The sequence below is a fragment of the Hemitrygon akajei genome, chromosome 26 (genome assembly GCF_048418815.1).
Source record: "Hemitrygon akajei chromosome 26, sHemAka1.3, whole genome shotgun sequence".
Classification (NCBI taxonomy): Eukaryota; Metazoa; Chordata; class Chondrichthyes; order Myliobatiformes; family Dasyatidae; genus Hemitrygon; species Hemitrygon akajei.
In genome coordinates, this window is record NC_133149.1 from 40,889,215 (window position 1) to 40,902,221 (window position 13,007).

The window sequence follows — 13,007 nt, forward strand, 5'->3', positions numbered from 1 at the left end:
GAAGGCAGCGGGTCAAACAGGGAGTGGCTGGGGTGTGTGGTGTCTCTGGTTTTGCTGATTGCTTTCCTCCTGAGCCTGTTGGAATAGATAGTGTCCAGTCCTGGGAGCTCCATCCTGACAATTCGCTGGGCCGCCTTCACCACGCGATGCAGGTCTTGTCGCTCAGCGGCTGTGCAGCTGGCGTACCACACTGTGGCATTGTTAGTCAGGATGGTTTCAATTGTGCTTCTGTAGAAGTTAAGCAACAGCTTTTGTGAGAGTTTGGCCTGTTTCAGCTTTCTGAGGAGGAAGAGTCTTTGTTGTGCCTTTTTTTTTTTACAAGCAGCGAGGTGTTGGTGGTCCATGTCAGCTGTTTTGACAGCATAACTCCAAGGAACTTCAGGTTTTCCACACTTTCCACTACCTCTCAATGTATATGGAGGGGGGTGTGTACTCTGATCTCCTGAAGTCAATGTCATCTCTTTTGTTTTAGAAGTGTTAAGGACCAGTTTGTTGTCCTTACACCACTCCATCAGATGATCCACCTCGGACTTCCAGTAAGATGGCGATTGTTTAGTCGCTTCAAACTTTTGCTCCGTTATATTTCCTATCTTTGCACTATGTGTCTCCCTTTTTAAACCTTAGTTTGTTATTTTATTTTTTTTCTTTTATCTGCCTGCGAATACATCTATCTCATAATGGCTACCAAAGGTACTAAAATCGGGAAAAAAGAAACTTCCACGGCTCTGTCGGCTGAGATTCTCGCTATTCTGGAACAGCATCGACAAGATACTTTAACGGATATCAAGACTGAATTTAGAGCTTCTATCAATCAGCTGGAATCAAAATTGGATCAGATTAATGCCAGAGTGGATGACCATGCTGAACATTTATCTTGCATCGACCTAACCTCTGAAGATTTAGAACGCCGTGTTCAACATCTCGAAACTTTCTGCTCCAACCTAACGGAGAAGAACAATAAACTTACTTCCAAAATGGTGGATCTCGAAAATCGGAGCAGACGCTGCAATCTGCGAATTCTCGGTTTGCCAGAGGCCACCGAAAAGGGCTCTTCCGTTGAATTTTTCTCTTCTTTTCTCTGTGAGATTTTCGGGAAAGAATTTCTTCCGACTCCACCTGAGCTAGAAAGGGCTCACAGGATTTATGTTCCTCGTGCAATTTTGGGTTCCCGTCCACAGCCAATTATTTTATGCTTTCATCGATACCAGGTGAAAAACCGTTTGATTATGGAAGCACGCTGCAGAGGTACGTTTGCTTTTCAAAACACGAATATTCGTTTTGTGGAAGATTATGCCCCCCAGGTTCTGAAGATGCGTGGTGAGTTTAAAGGTGTAATGAAAGTGCTTTTTGATCGTGGATTCAGACCTTCTCTTCGTAATCCAGCCGATCTTCGAATTACGCTTACTACTGGAGAGTATAAGTGGTTTAAATCAGTGAAGGAGGCTGAGTTGTTTGTTGGAAATCTTCCAGCCATCTTGGCTTCTTCGGACCCGGTCTGACTTTCTAAAATGGCTGATAAGTACTTCTTAAAGTAAAGTTCTTTTTTCTGAACTCAGACTCTACTTGAATAATTCAGATATTAACTATTGAGATTCTAAGGGCTCTAGTTAATCTCTCCCTGGACTTGGTGCGTTTTTCCTAAATAGATGATTTAAATTTAATGTTTCCCTGCGGACTTTTAGATTTTACCTGTGTAATTTATTTTACTTCTGAATAACTTTATCTATAGAGAACTACAATTGATCTTAATTTGTTTTGGAGGCTTGGAGTTTTTTATTGAAGGCCTCCCTGTTGGTTGATTTATAGTATAAGATTTGCTTTTTTTTGTAAATGGCTGATAAGTACTCTCTTTAAATTTATAATTTCCCCCTTTTTCCCCTTCTCCCTTTTTTCTTTTTTTTTCTTTCAATTTTTCATAGTTTCTCGCCGGTAGGTTAGTTTTTTTTCCTGATTTTTTTTGTATTAAGTTTTATACCTTTTCTGATGAAGTTGTTCCTATTTGTAATTTTGCTCTCCAGTGCATAAATTAGCTATTATTTGCTATATTATATATACGGAACCTTTGTCAACGATACAGAACTGGAAGTCATTTTTGGGTTAACATTTTTTGTAGAGCTAGCTGCTTTTTTGGGTAACTATCTAGTTTTGGGTTGCGAGGGTGGGGTGGATTCTCCAGTTCCAACACTACTCACTGTTTTTTCTGTTTTCCCTTGTTACTCAGGACATGTCTCTGTCCTGATTCTACTGATTTATGTTTACATTTTTGCTCCCAGACTGTTATTGTACTGTTTGATTTTTTTATATGCCTACTACCTTCTATGCACTAACAATTGATAATGGTTAATACACTTAAAATTGTGAGCTGGAATGTAAAGGGATTGAATCATCCTGTTAAAAGAAGGAAGGTCTTCTCTCAAATTAAATAACTCAAAGCTGACATTGCTTTCCTTCAAGAAACTCATATTCGTAGTTTTGATAATTCTCGGCTTTTGTCAAAGTGGGTGGGTCAACATTTTCATTCCTCTTTTGCCGCCAAAGCTAGGGGGGGTTTCCATCCTTATTAATTCAAATATTCCTTTTGAACTCCCATAATAAGATATCTGATACAAATGGCCGTTTTATTATCGTTCCTGGTAAATTATATAATACTAAAGTTGTACTAGCAAACCTGTATGCTCCCAATTTTGATGATCTTAATTTTTTTTGAACGTTTTTTTCTCCTCACTACCAGATTTAAATTCATATTCTCTTATACTGGGTGGCGACTTTAATTGTTGGTTAGATCCTAATTTGGATCGATCATCCTCTGTTACTAGATCACCTACTAAATCTGCTTTAGCTATTCACTCTTTTCTTTCTAATTATGGTATCTCTGATATATGGCATTTCCTTCATCCTACTGAGAGAGATTATTCCTTTTTTTTCACATGTTCACCATATCTTTACTAGAATTGACTATTTTTTACTTGATAATCAACTTATTTCATTTGTCCATTCTTGTGATTATCAGAGTATACTGATTTCTGATCATGCTCCAATTACTTTGTCTTTAAACTTTCCTGGTCTCCCTCAGAGGAATAAACACTGGCGTTTTGATGATTTTCTGATGATTTTGATGAAAATGATGATTTTCTAAAATTTATTAAGGATCAGATAACTTTTTATTTTAACACTAATACATCATCTGAAATGTCATCCCAGATTGTCTGGGATGCCATGAAAGCATATTTGAGGGGTCAAATAATCTCTTATACAGCAAATCTTAATAGAAAGTCCCATATAGATCGATTAGACCTAATTAATCAGATTAAAGAATTAGATCAATTGTATGCTCAAACTAATAACCCTGAATTATACAAGAAGCGTGTAGAACTTCAAACTAAATTTGATCTTCTGTCTACTCAACCAGTTGAACGCCAACTTCTTGAAAGTAAGAGTCGCTTTTATATTCATGGTGACAAATCTAGTAAATTTCTAGTTAATCAGCTGAGGCGTTCTAAAGCTAAACAACATATTACAAAGATCCGGAAGGAGAATGGGGATTTTACATCGGATCACTTAGAAATCAATGACGTATTTAAAAATTTTTACTCTCAGCTTTATTCCTCTGAATCTCTGAATGAGAATATTTCTGTTGATCTTTTCTTAAATAATCTGAATATTCCTTCGCTTTCATCTGATTTTAAAGCAAAACTTAATGAGTCTATATCATCAGAAGAAATATCTTTTGCAATTTCTGCATTGTCTTCAGGAAAATCTCCGTAGAATTTTATAAATCATTCTCTTCACTCCTTTCTCCTCAGTTACTCTCAGTACTATCTGACTAGTTTAATTATGATAAATTGCCACCCTCTTTTAATGAGGCATGTATTATTCTTTTATTAAAAAAGGGTAAAGACCCAACAGAGTGCTCCTCATACAGGCCGATCTCTTTGCTTAATGTTGATGTTAAAATCTTGGCCAAAGTTTTGGCTCATAGATTAGAAACTGTTATTCCCTCTATTATTTCTGATGATCAAACTGTTTATTAAAAACCGTCTTCCTTTTTTTAACATACGGTGTTTATTTAACATTTTATATTCACCTTCAACTGGGATTCCTGAATGCGTTATTTCTCTCGATGCGGAGAAAGCATTTGATCGTATAGAGTGGAACTACCTCTTTGCAGTTTTAGAAAAATTTGACTTTGGTCAAAGTTTTATCTCTTGAATCAAATTGCTGTATCTGTGTCCTACTGCCTCTGTTTTGACTAATTTTCAGCAATCCCAGCTATTTAACCTCAAACGTGGCACCCGTCAAGGATGCCCTTTAAGTCCCTTTCTCTTTGATTTGGCTATAGAACCTCTGGCGATAGCATTCCGAAGCTGTCCTGAACTGACTGGGATTTGGAGGGGGGGTGTTGAGCATAAAGTTTCTCTTTATGCTGATGATCTATTACTTTTTCTTTCAAATCCGTCCACATCCTTACCTCCAATGTTTTCACTTCTTGATCAATTTAGCCAGTTTTCTGGCTATAAACTTAATTTACATAAGAGTGAACTTTTCCCAATTAATAAAGAAGCACAAGTATTAGCATTTCGTGACCTCCCCTTTAAAGTAGTTCATAATCAATTTACTTACCTTGGGATTACAGTTACAAGGAAATTTAAGGATCTTTTTCGTGAAAATTTTGCCAATCTTTTATATACTACAAAACAGAATCTGTCACAATGGTCACCTCTATCTATGTCCTTGGTAGGTCATATTAATGTTGTTAAAATGTATGTTCTCCCTAAATTTTTATATTTATTTCAATCTATCCCAATTTTTATTCCTAAAACCTTTTTTGATTCCTTAGGCTCTATTATTTTGTCATATCTGTGGAAGAATAAGCGTTCTAGAATTAATTAAGTTTATCTTCAAAAATCTAAAAAAGAGGGTGGCATGGCCTTACCTAACTTTCGTTTATATTACTGGGCAGCTAACATACGTTGCACTACCTTTTGGTCTTTTTTTCATAGCCAACCCGAGTGCCCTAATTGAATGGCAATGGAGTTGAATTCCACTAAAGATCTATCTATTTCTGCACTTCTTGGCTCTGCACTCCCTAGTAGTTTGTCTAGACTAATTGTTAATCCTCTTGTCAGACACACTTTGCGAATATGGGCCCAGTTTAGGAAATTTTATGGTTTTTATGGTTTTTCCTTTTCTAGTCCTATCTTACATAATCATCTTTTTTTACCTACTATGTATGACTCAACATTCTATGATTGGTATAGGAAGGGCATTAGACATTTTGAAGATCTTTTTATCGATAATCGCTTCGCATCCTTTCAACAGCTCTCTGCTAAGTTCAATCTGCCTAATACCCATTTTTTTAGATATCTCCAAATTAGACACTTTATCAATCCTTTAATTCCTAACTTCCCTGAAATGCCCGAGAAAAATGTTATGGATTTATTTCTTTCTATTAATCCACTGGGTAAAGGTTTAATATCATTTATTCATGATAAATTAGAATTCTTACGGTGTGCCCCTGTGGATAAAATTAGAATGGCTTGGGAGCATGATTTAAATATCTCTTTATCTGATGAGATTTGGGACTCGATTCTCAAATCGGTTAATTCAACCTCTCTTTGTGCTCGCCATTGCCTTTTACAGTTTAAGATTGTTCATAGAGCCCATATGACCAAATCTAAATTATCTCGATTTTACCCTAATATTAGTCCTCTTTGTGATAAATGCAAAAGGGGTGAGGCTTCTCTTATTTATATGTACTGGTCCTGTCCTAGTTCAGAGAAATTTTGGAAAGATGTTTTTATAACTTTATCCTGTATTCTGAATCACCACTTAGAACCTAACCCTTTAATTGCTCTGTTTGGTTTCTTGGGTGAGACAGATATATGTTTGAGTTCGACTAAGTGTTGAATATTATCTTTTGCTTCTCTCCTGGCTAGACGTCTAATCCTCCTTAGATAGAGAGATGTTGCCCCGCCCACGCATGCTCAATGGCTTAATGATATTATGTCCTGTTTAGACCTTGAAAAAATCCATTATTCAATTCTTAATTTGGATATAAAGTTTCATAAGGCCTGGGGACCTTTTATTGAGTATTTTCATAACTTTCCTCTTAATTAAGTTTTTTTTTTCAGTCCCTTACTTTCAGCTCTTTTTTTGGTAGTAGGCATTATTATCTTCTGTTTTCAAGTGTATTTACAGCTTTGGGGGTTTGAATGTCCTGATTTATATTCTCTACATTTTGTCGTGGTTGGTCTGGAGTTTTTTTTTGTTGTGGGGCTTGGGGAGAATACTAACTTTACATGACTTCAATTTGGGAGCTTTCTCAATGATCTTTTTTGTATTATATTATTATTGTATGTTTATTTTGCACTGTATTAATTTTCTATTTTGTTTTGGGTTGTTTTATTTGTAGTGTTGTAGAAAATGCATTAAAAAATCAATAAAAAAAGACGGGACAAAAAGATGATCCACCTTGACCCTGTAGGCTGTTTCATCCTCGTCCGAGATCAGGCCAACCACTGTGGTATCATCCACAAATTAAGTTTGATGTTTATAAACATGAAGTTGTAATATACAAATTGCTGCTAGTTCCATCTCTGTTATGTCTTGAAGCCTTGGAGGTTATGTGCTTATTGTCTTGCAATAGATTTGTGGAAAAGATAACAAACCTTGGGGTTATTATTGAGAATCTTTAGAAACTTCTGCCACATCATTCTCTTTCTGAGCAACATTATAAATCATAAATATTCATTGTAATTGTCAAATTTGGCAGTTGTCCAGGACAAATTAACGAAAGAAGAATTTGGCTTAAAGTTATAGGATTTCCCAGGATTTTTCAAACCCAGTTGCATAAGAAAACCAGAGAGAAAGAGAACTGCCACCACATGGCCATTGTCCCAATATGCAGTAGTTATTTACTGTGCATGTGTTCTCTACTCCACACACACTTCTATCATCTCCTGGAAGAGGTACAAAGAGAACAAATAAATATTCAGAAAAATGATCAGGTTCAAAGGTTCAAAGGTGAAGGAAATCTGAAAGGTTAAACAGGAGATTCTGCTGGAAATCCAGAGGATCAAACACAGAGGGATTCAGCATCATGGATGGAGAGAAATGAACAGTCAACACTTCATGTCAGTCCAGGATAGTTGAAGTGAACTCCCGTGGTAGTTGGAATTGATTATATGTAAGGCCTTTGAAAGAAAGATTATATACTCAAGTGTCCACTTTATTAGGAAGAGGAGGTAACCAATAAAGTGGCCACTGAGTGTACATTAGAGATCTTCTGCTGCTGTAGCCCATCCATTTCAAGGTTCAACATGTTGTGCATTCAGAGATACTCTTCTGTACACCACTGTTATAATGTGTGGTTATTTGAGTTACTGTCACCTTTTTTGTCAGTTTTATCCAGTCTGACCATTCTCCTCTGACCTCTCTCATTAATAAGGTGCTTTCACCCACAGAGCTGCCACTTACTGAATGTTGCTTGTTTTTCACACCACTGTTGACATACTGTCATGCATGAAAATCCCAGGAAATCAGCAGTTTCTAACGCTCAGACCACCTTATCTGGCACCAACAATCATTCCATGGTCAAAGTCACTTGGATCACATTTCTTCCCCATTCTGATGTTTGGTCTGAACAATAATGGAACCTCTTGACCATGTTTGTAGGCTTTTATGCATTGAGTTGCTGCCACATGATTAGATGCTTAGATATTTGCATTAGTGAGCAGGTGTACAGCTGAACCTAATGCCTAAAAGTGAGTGTATGGAAAACATTTGAAAGAATGATTGTATGTAAAACATTTGTAGTGTGACTGAGAAGAATTTGGAGATGCTGCATTTGTGTGCATCCAGACATCTAGGTGGTGGTGAAGGAGATCACTAGTTGGGTGACATTTTGTGCCTATTGATATATTTGATGTTTTATCTATTTCCAGGAAACTATTTTAATATGGATACAAGCTGTTTACCCAACTTCTGGCTTGCTTACATGGGAGAGCCAAGTGACTCTGGGAAGATTCATAGTAATGTGCGACAAAGATGGCTCAATGGTGAGAAAAGATTGAATTTAGATTTAGAGTTTTACCTCTTACATCCATCTCACAACACGAGTAAGTAAAAATCTTTGCATCTCTGTCGCTATGTACAAGCAATAAGGAAGGGAAATGTGGTAACTGCACAAACACTATGATTTTATGCCCAATTGTTTTGTATACTTGTACAGTGATACACAATCAGATCAATGTGTATTGATCATTCTGATGGCCTGGTGAAAGAAGCTGTCCCGGTGCCTGTTTGTCCTGGCCTTACTGCTGCTGTATCATTTGCCAGATGGAAGCAGCTGAAACAGTTTGTGGTTGGGGTGGCTGGTGACCCTGATGATCCTCTGGGCCCTTTTTATGCATCTGCCGCTGTAAATGTTCTGAATTAGAGGAAAGTTCACATCCACAGGTGCGTTGTGCTGTCCGAAACACTCTCTGCAGTGCTCTGTGATTGAGGGTAGTACAGTTCCCATTCCAGGCAGTGACACAGCCAGTTAGGATACCCTTGATGGTACCCCTGTAGAAAGCCCTGAGGATTTAGGGAGTCATGCCAAACTTTTTCAGCTGTCTGAGGTGAAATAGGTGCTGTGGTGCTTTTCTCGCCACACAGCCGGTACGTATAGTACAGGTGAGACCCTTGGTGATGTGTATACCGAGGAACTTTAAACTACCCGCCCTCTCAACTACAGTCTCATTGATGTCAATTATCTTGTGTTGTCATCACATATTTGTTATTATTGCTGAATTGTCTTATTTTTAAGGTGATTCTGATGTTATGGCAGCAATGAACACGTTTGCAGAACTCACTGATCTGGCTAAGTAAGTTACTTTTAAGGAGTTATATAATATGGAACAACTTCTATACATATATTTAAAAAAATCAATTTTTCATAACAGCCATTTTGTCCTATAACTAAATGCAGAGAGGAGAGAGAAGGTCACAAATATATCTTCTGTGCTCCTTTCAACACTCATCATCATCTCGTGTGCTGTGTTGTATGATGTGGGCGATCATGGTCTTTGATGGTCAAAGATGACCATGCTCATCTTTGACCATGATTGTTCTTGGCAAGTTATTCTGCAGAAGTGGTTTGCCATTGCTGCCTTCTGGGCAGTGTCTTTACAAGACGGCTGACCCCAGCCTTAATCAATACTCTTCAGAGGTTGTCTGCCTGCCGTCAGTGGTCAACCAACCAGGACTTATGATATGCATCAGCTGCTCATATGACCATCCATCACCACCTCCCATAGCTTCATGTGACCCTGTTTGGAGGGCTAAGCAGGTGTTACACCTTGCCCAAGAGTGACCTGCAGGCTGGAAGAGGGAAGGACTGCCTTAGACCTCCTTGGGTAGAGACATATCTCTACTCTGCTACCAGAGTACTAGTATTGGAAAAATGAACAATAGAATTAGTATGTTGTGTTTTGTAGTGGGCATTGGATTTAGATTACTTCAGAGTGGATATTGTTATTATTACCTCCTGAAAAGGGGCTTGCTAAGCTATTTCAGACTGCAGTTGAGTCAACTGTATTGCTGAGAGTCTAAATTCAAATTGAAACTTGACTAAGTGAGGTGGCAAGTTTATCTTCTCTGTGGGGTGCGGGAGGGACAAACTCATGAAGGGTCTCGGCCTGAAATATTGACTGTTTATTCCCCTCCATAGATGCTGCCTGACCTACTGAGTTCTTCCAGCATTGTGTGTGTGTGTGTGAGAGAGACTCTGGATTTCTAGCATCTGCAGAATCTCTTGTGTTTATATTATTTTTCAAATATTTTAATTACATGTTGGTATTTTAATGTTTTAATTAAATTTATAATTCTATATCTGTAAGAGTAGTTGTGAATGTCTGAGACAATTGGAGACATAAGACTGTACACACGAGGAAATCTGCAGATGCTGGAAATTCAAACAACACACACAAAATGCTGGTGGAACACAGCAGGCCAGGCAGCATCTATAAGGAGAAGCACTGTCGACGTTTCGGGCTGAGACCCTTCGTCAGGACTTCGTCCTTATAGATGCTTCATCCTTATCTCCTTATAGATGCTGCCTGGCCTGCTGTGTTTCACCAGCATTTTGTGTGTGTGGACATAAGACTGTATTGATTTTGGTCATTACACTAACTGAGGTCTATTTACCACTTGGACCTTACCAGCCAATCAGAATGCCTGTCAGATATGGAGGGTTGGCTCATTCAGCCCAATGCATGTGGGAAATGAAAGTGTAGATGGGTGGTGAGTATGGGCAGCTGGAGATGAATGATGTTGAGTCTAGGCAACAGGCTGGGTCCAGGATAATTTGAACCATGAAGCAAGCCAGGTGGACTTCACATTATGATCTGTAATTCAATAGTTGATATTTATTGTTATGTATTTAAATAAGTTTAAGTTCCTTGGCAAGATTTCAGGTCAATTATCAGGCCAGGATTATGGATACTAGTTCTGTATTTTAATCACAATGCCACGTAATGTGTTGTTCAAATACTTAGTCGCAGAAAAAGGCCCTTTGGCTCACTGTCTCCATGTTGACAATCAAGTCACCATCCATACTAATCTCATTTGCCAGTACTTGGTCCATAGCCATGTCAACGAGTAATTCAGGTACTCGTTTAGAGACTTCTTGCAAAAATACCTTGGCTTAACATGCAAGTTGGTATTAATGCAGTAAATATATATTTTACTCAAAATAAGCTGAAAGTTTTACTTTTGAAAAGTTTTCTGGTTCCATGCTTGCATGTTATACATCTTGGAAAATTATTCTATATATGTGTGCTGCAGAATAGGATTTTTTTTTATAAAAAGCTATGCTGATGTTACCTGTTTAGTCCACTGAAAATTTAAATGCCATAGCTGTACAATAGTAAGGTATACTTCTCTGGCCCAAGTACTTTGACTAATGAACTTGAAAGAAGAACTCATGAGGATAATTATCTGTTGCTTAATGGATGCATCTGTCATCCGATGGGGTTTGTAGAGGATTGCACAACACCTGGTCAAAAGTGTTCTTATCTCTACTTGAGCAGGACAGCCTTGGAGTCAAGGAATTGGCATGAACTTTCTGAGCTTATGAACAAAAACTTTGAACTACGAAGGTAAGGTTTAATTTTGAACTATGAGCTGTCATTCATGTATATAATTTTAAACAAGTACTATATAGCTAATACAAACTTGCTTTCTAAAGGCAAGCAATTCTAGCATTGGGTTTAAACTGATCATTATTTTCCATGGAAAATAATGAAATTTGTTGTAGGAAGGTTATTATTGTAACCTGTCCATCAGGAGTCATTGACTGTATAAGATCAATTGTGAGAACCTGGCAGTTGTGTGTGCAGCCGATTGATCATGCGGTGAATCGATTGGGCCTCCTACGTTCAGAAGACCTTCTCCTTTTGTGTGGGCTGTCAAGTGTGCATGTTTTTAATCTTGGTAGACCCAGTTCATTGCCCCTGCACCCTAAGTTACCCAGCATGTACTGTGGCTAACACGACTCAATAAAAACTTTGAATCCTACTACTCTGCTGTCATTTTTGTTGGCGCACATGTAACAAATCATATACGGCCTTATTACTTATTGATCCCTATTAGAGCATTATTTGCAGGATACCCATTGGCTTTGTGGATTTCTCAGCAGATGAGTTAGATTAAAGTTAGTCCTGACATTTCCCTTACCAAGTTGAGCTTTAATATTACATTGCTGTTTGATGTTGAATTACATGGTATATTTAAAGTGGACAATTTTACTAGTCTGTACTAAATTCCTATTTTATGTCTGCATAATGCCTTTCATTCTGCTATAATTCTTCAAGTGTCATGGAATAGCAAGACTTGACTATACTTTCACAATTCCTCTACGTAAGTTTCTGATCTGCTGTCTGACAGAATGAACACCAGCTGACTTATTTAGACTTGGGAGTAAATCTGCTGGCACTTTCAGTCATGGATATCTACCACCCATTGTTTAACAAAACAATAACACTGATGAGAGTTGTTAAGCACTATGTTTGGCTTGGAATATGCACATTGGAAAGGAAGAGAGACAAGATTTTGACAAGGGGACATAGAATCATACGAATTAATGGCATGTGATCATTTATCTATGCTGGTTGGAAAAGATATACCCAGATGGTTCTGCCTTCCAGCTTCTGATCCATAGGTCATGATTTTTGAAATGCATATCAAGGCACTTTAAGATGCGGTTGAGGGTCTCTTCCTCTACCTGATTTTTTTTTTAGCAGTGACTCAGACCCTCCATCCTCTCCCCCCCACCCACTCTTTTACCTCCTCGCTTCTCGGATCCTTCTCCAATGTGTATTAGTTTTTGATCCATCAATTTAAGGAAAATAGATCCTCCCCTGTTTTCTCTGTTTAGATTCCCGTTTTAAATGTTTTCAATTTTTAATTTTGACTGGCAATTAGTCTCAAAGAAATTAAATTATTCTTAATTCTTCTAACTGACAGCAAATTATTTAATACCATCATGATATGACTACCTCAAATAGTTAATTAAAGATCAGAAATTCATGGCATGTGTTTGTTCTGGTTTTTTGTTAAATTGGAGAATTGTCCATGGAAAATAAATGCTTTTTGCTTATTTAAGGTCAATATATACAGATGCCTGTTTGGGTGAAGGAAATTTGAGGATGGCACAGCTTGGCAGAAAGGTATTCGCTAAAAAAGTTGAAATTTAATACTTTCAAAAATGCATATTTCATCTGTATTTCTATGTGGTTATAATATCTGAACCCCACTATGAAGCCATATATGAAGAAGCAATAAAGTTCCAAGTGTAAAACAGCCACAAGATTTGATTTATTGTTGTCATATTGGAGACAATTTACTTCCTTATAATTAACTCTGGTTTAACTTTTCAAATTAAGTAAACTGGGTATGTATTATAAAGTGTGATTTGTTAATTACTGGTAAATATTCTGACTGCATGCTTATAAATGTACTTTCTG

General features: G+C 37.5%; 1 protein-coding gene across 2 annotated transcripts in view; it reads left to right on the plus strand.

Moving 5' to 3' along the window:
* The window catches only part of gkup (glucuronokinase with putative uridyl pyrophosphorylase), a 79,184-nt gene that overhangs the window by 60,218 nt on the left and 5,959 nt on the right, over positions 1 to 13,007 (plus strand). For both annotated transcript variants that reach the window (XM_073030010.1, XM_073030011.1), the window contains 4 exons: positions 7,944 to 8,057; positions 8,810 to 8,867; positions 11,073 to 11,141; positions 12,647 to 12,710. In XM_073030010.1, the coding sequence (XP_072886111.1) occupies positions 7,944 to 8,057; positions 8,810 to 8,867; positions 11,073 to 11,141; positions 12,647 to 12,710 (305 nt within the window). The remainder of the gene's footprint in view (positions 1 to 7,943; positions 8,058 to 8,809; positions 8,868 to 11,072; positions 11,142 to 12,646; positions 12,711 to 13,007) is intronic.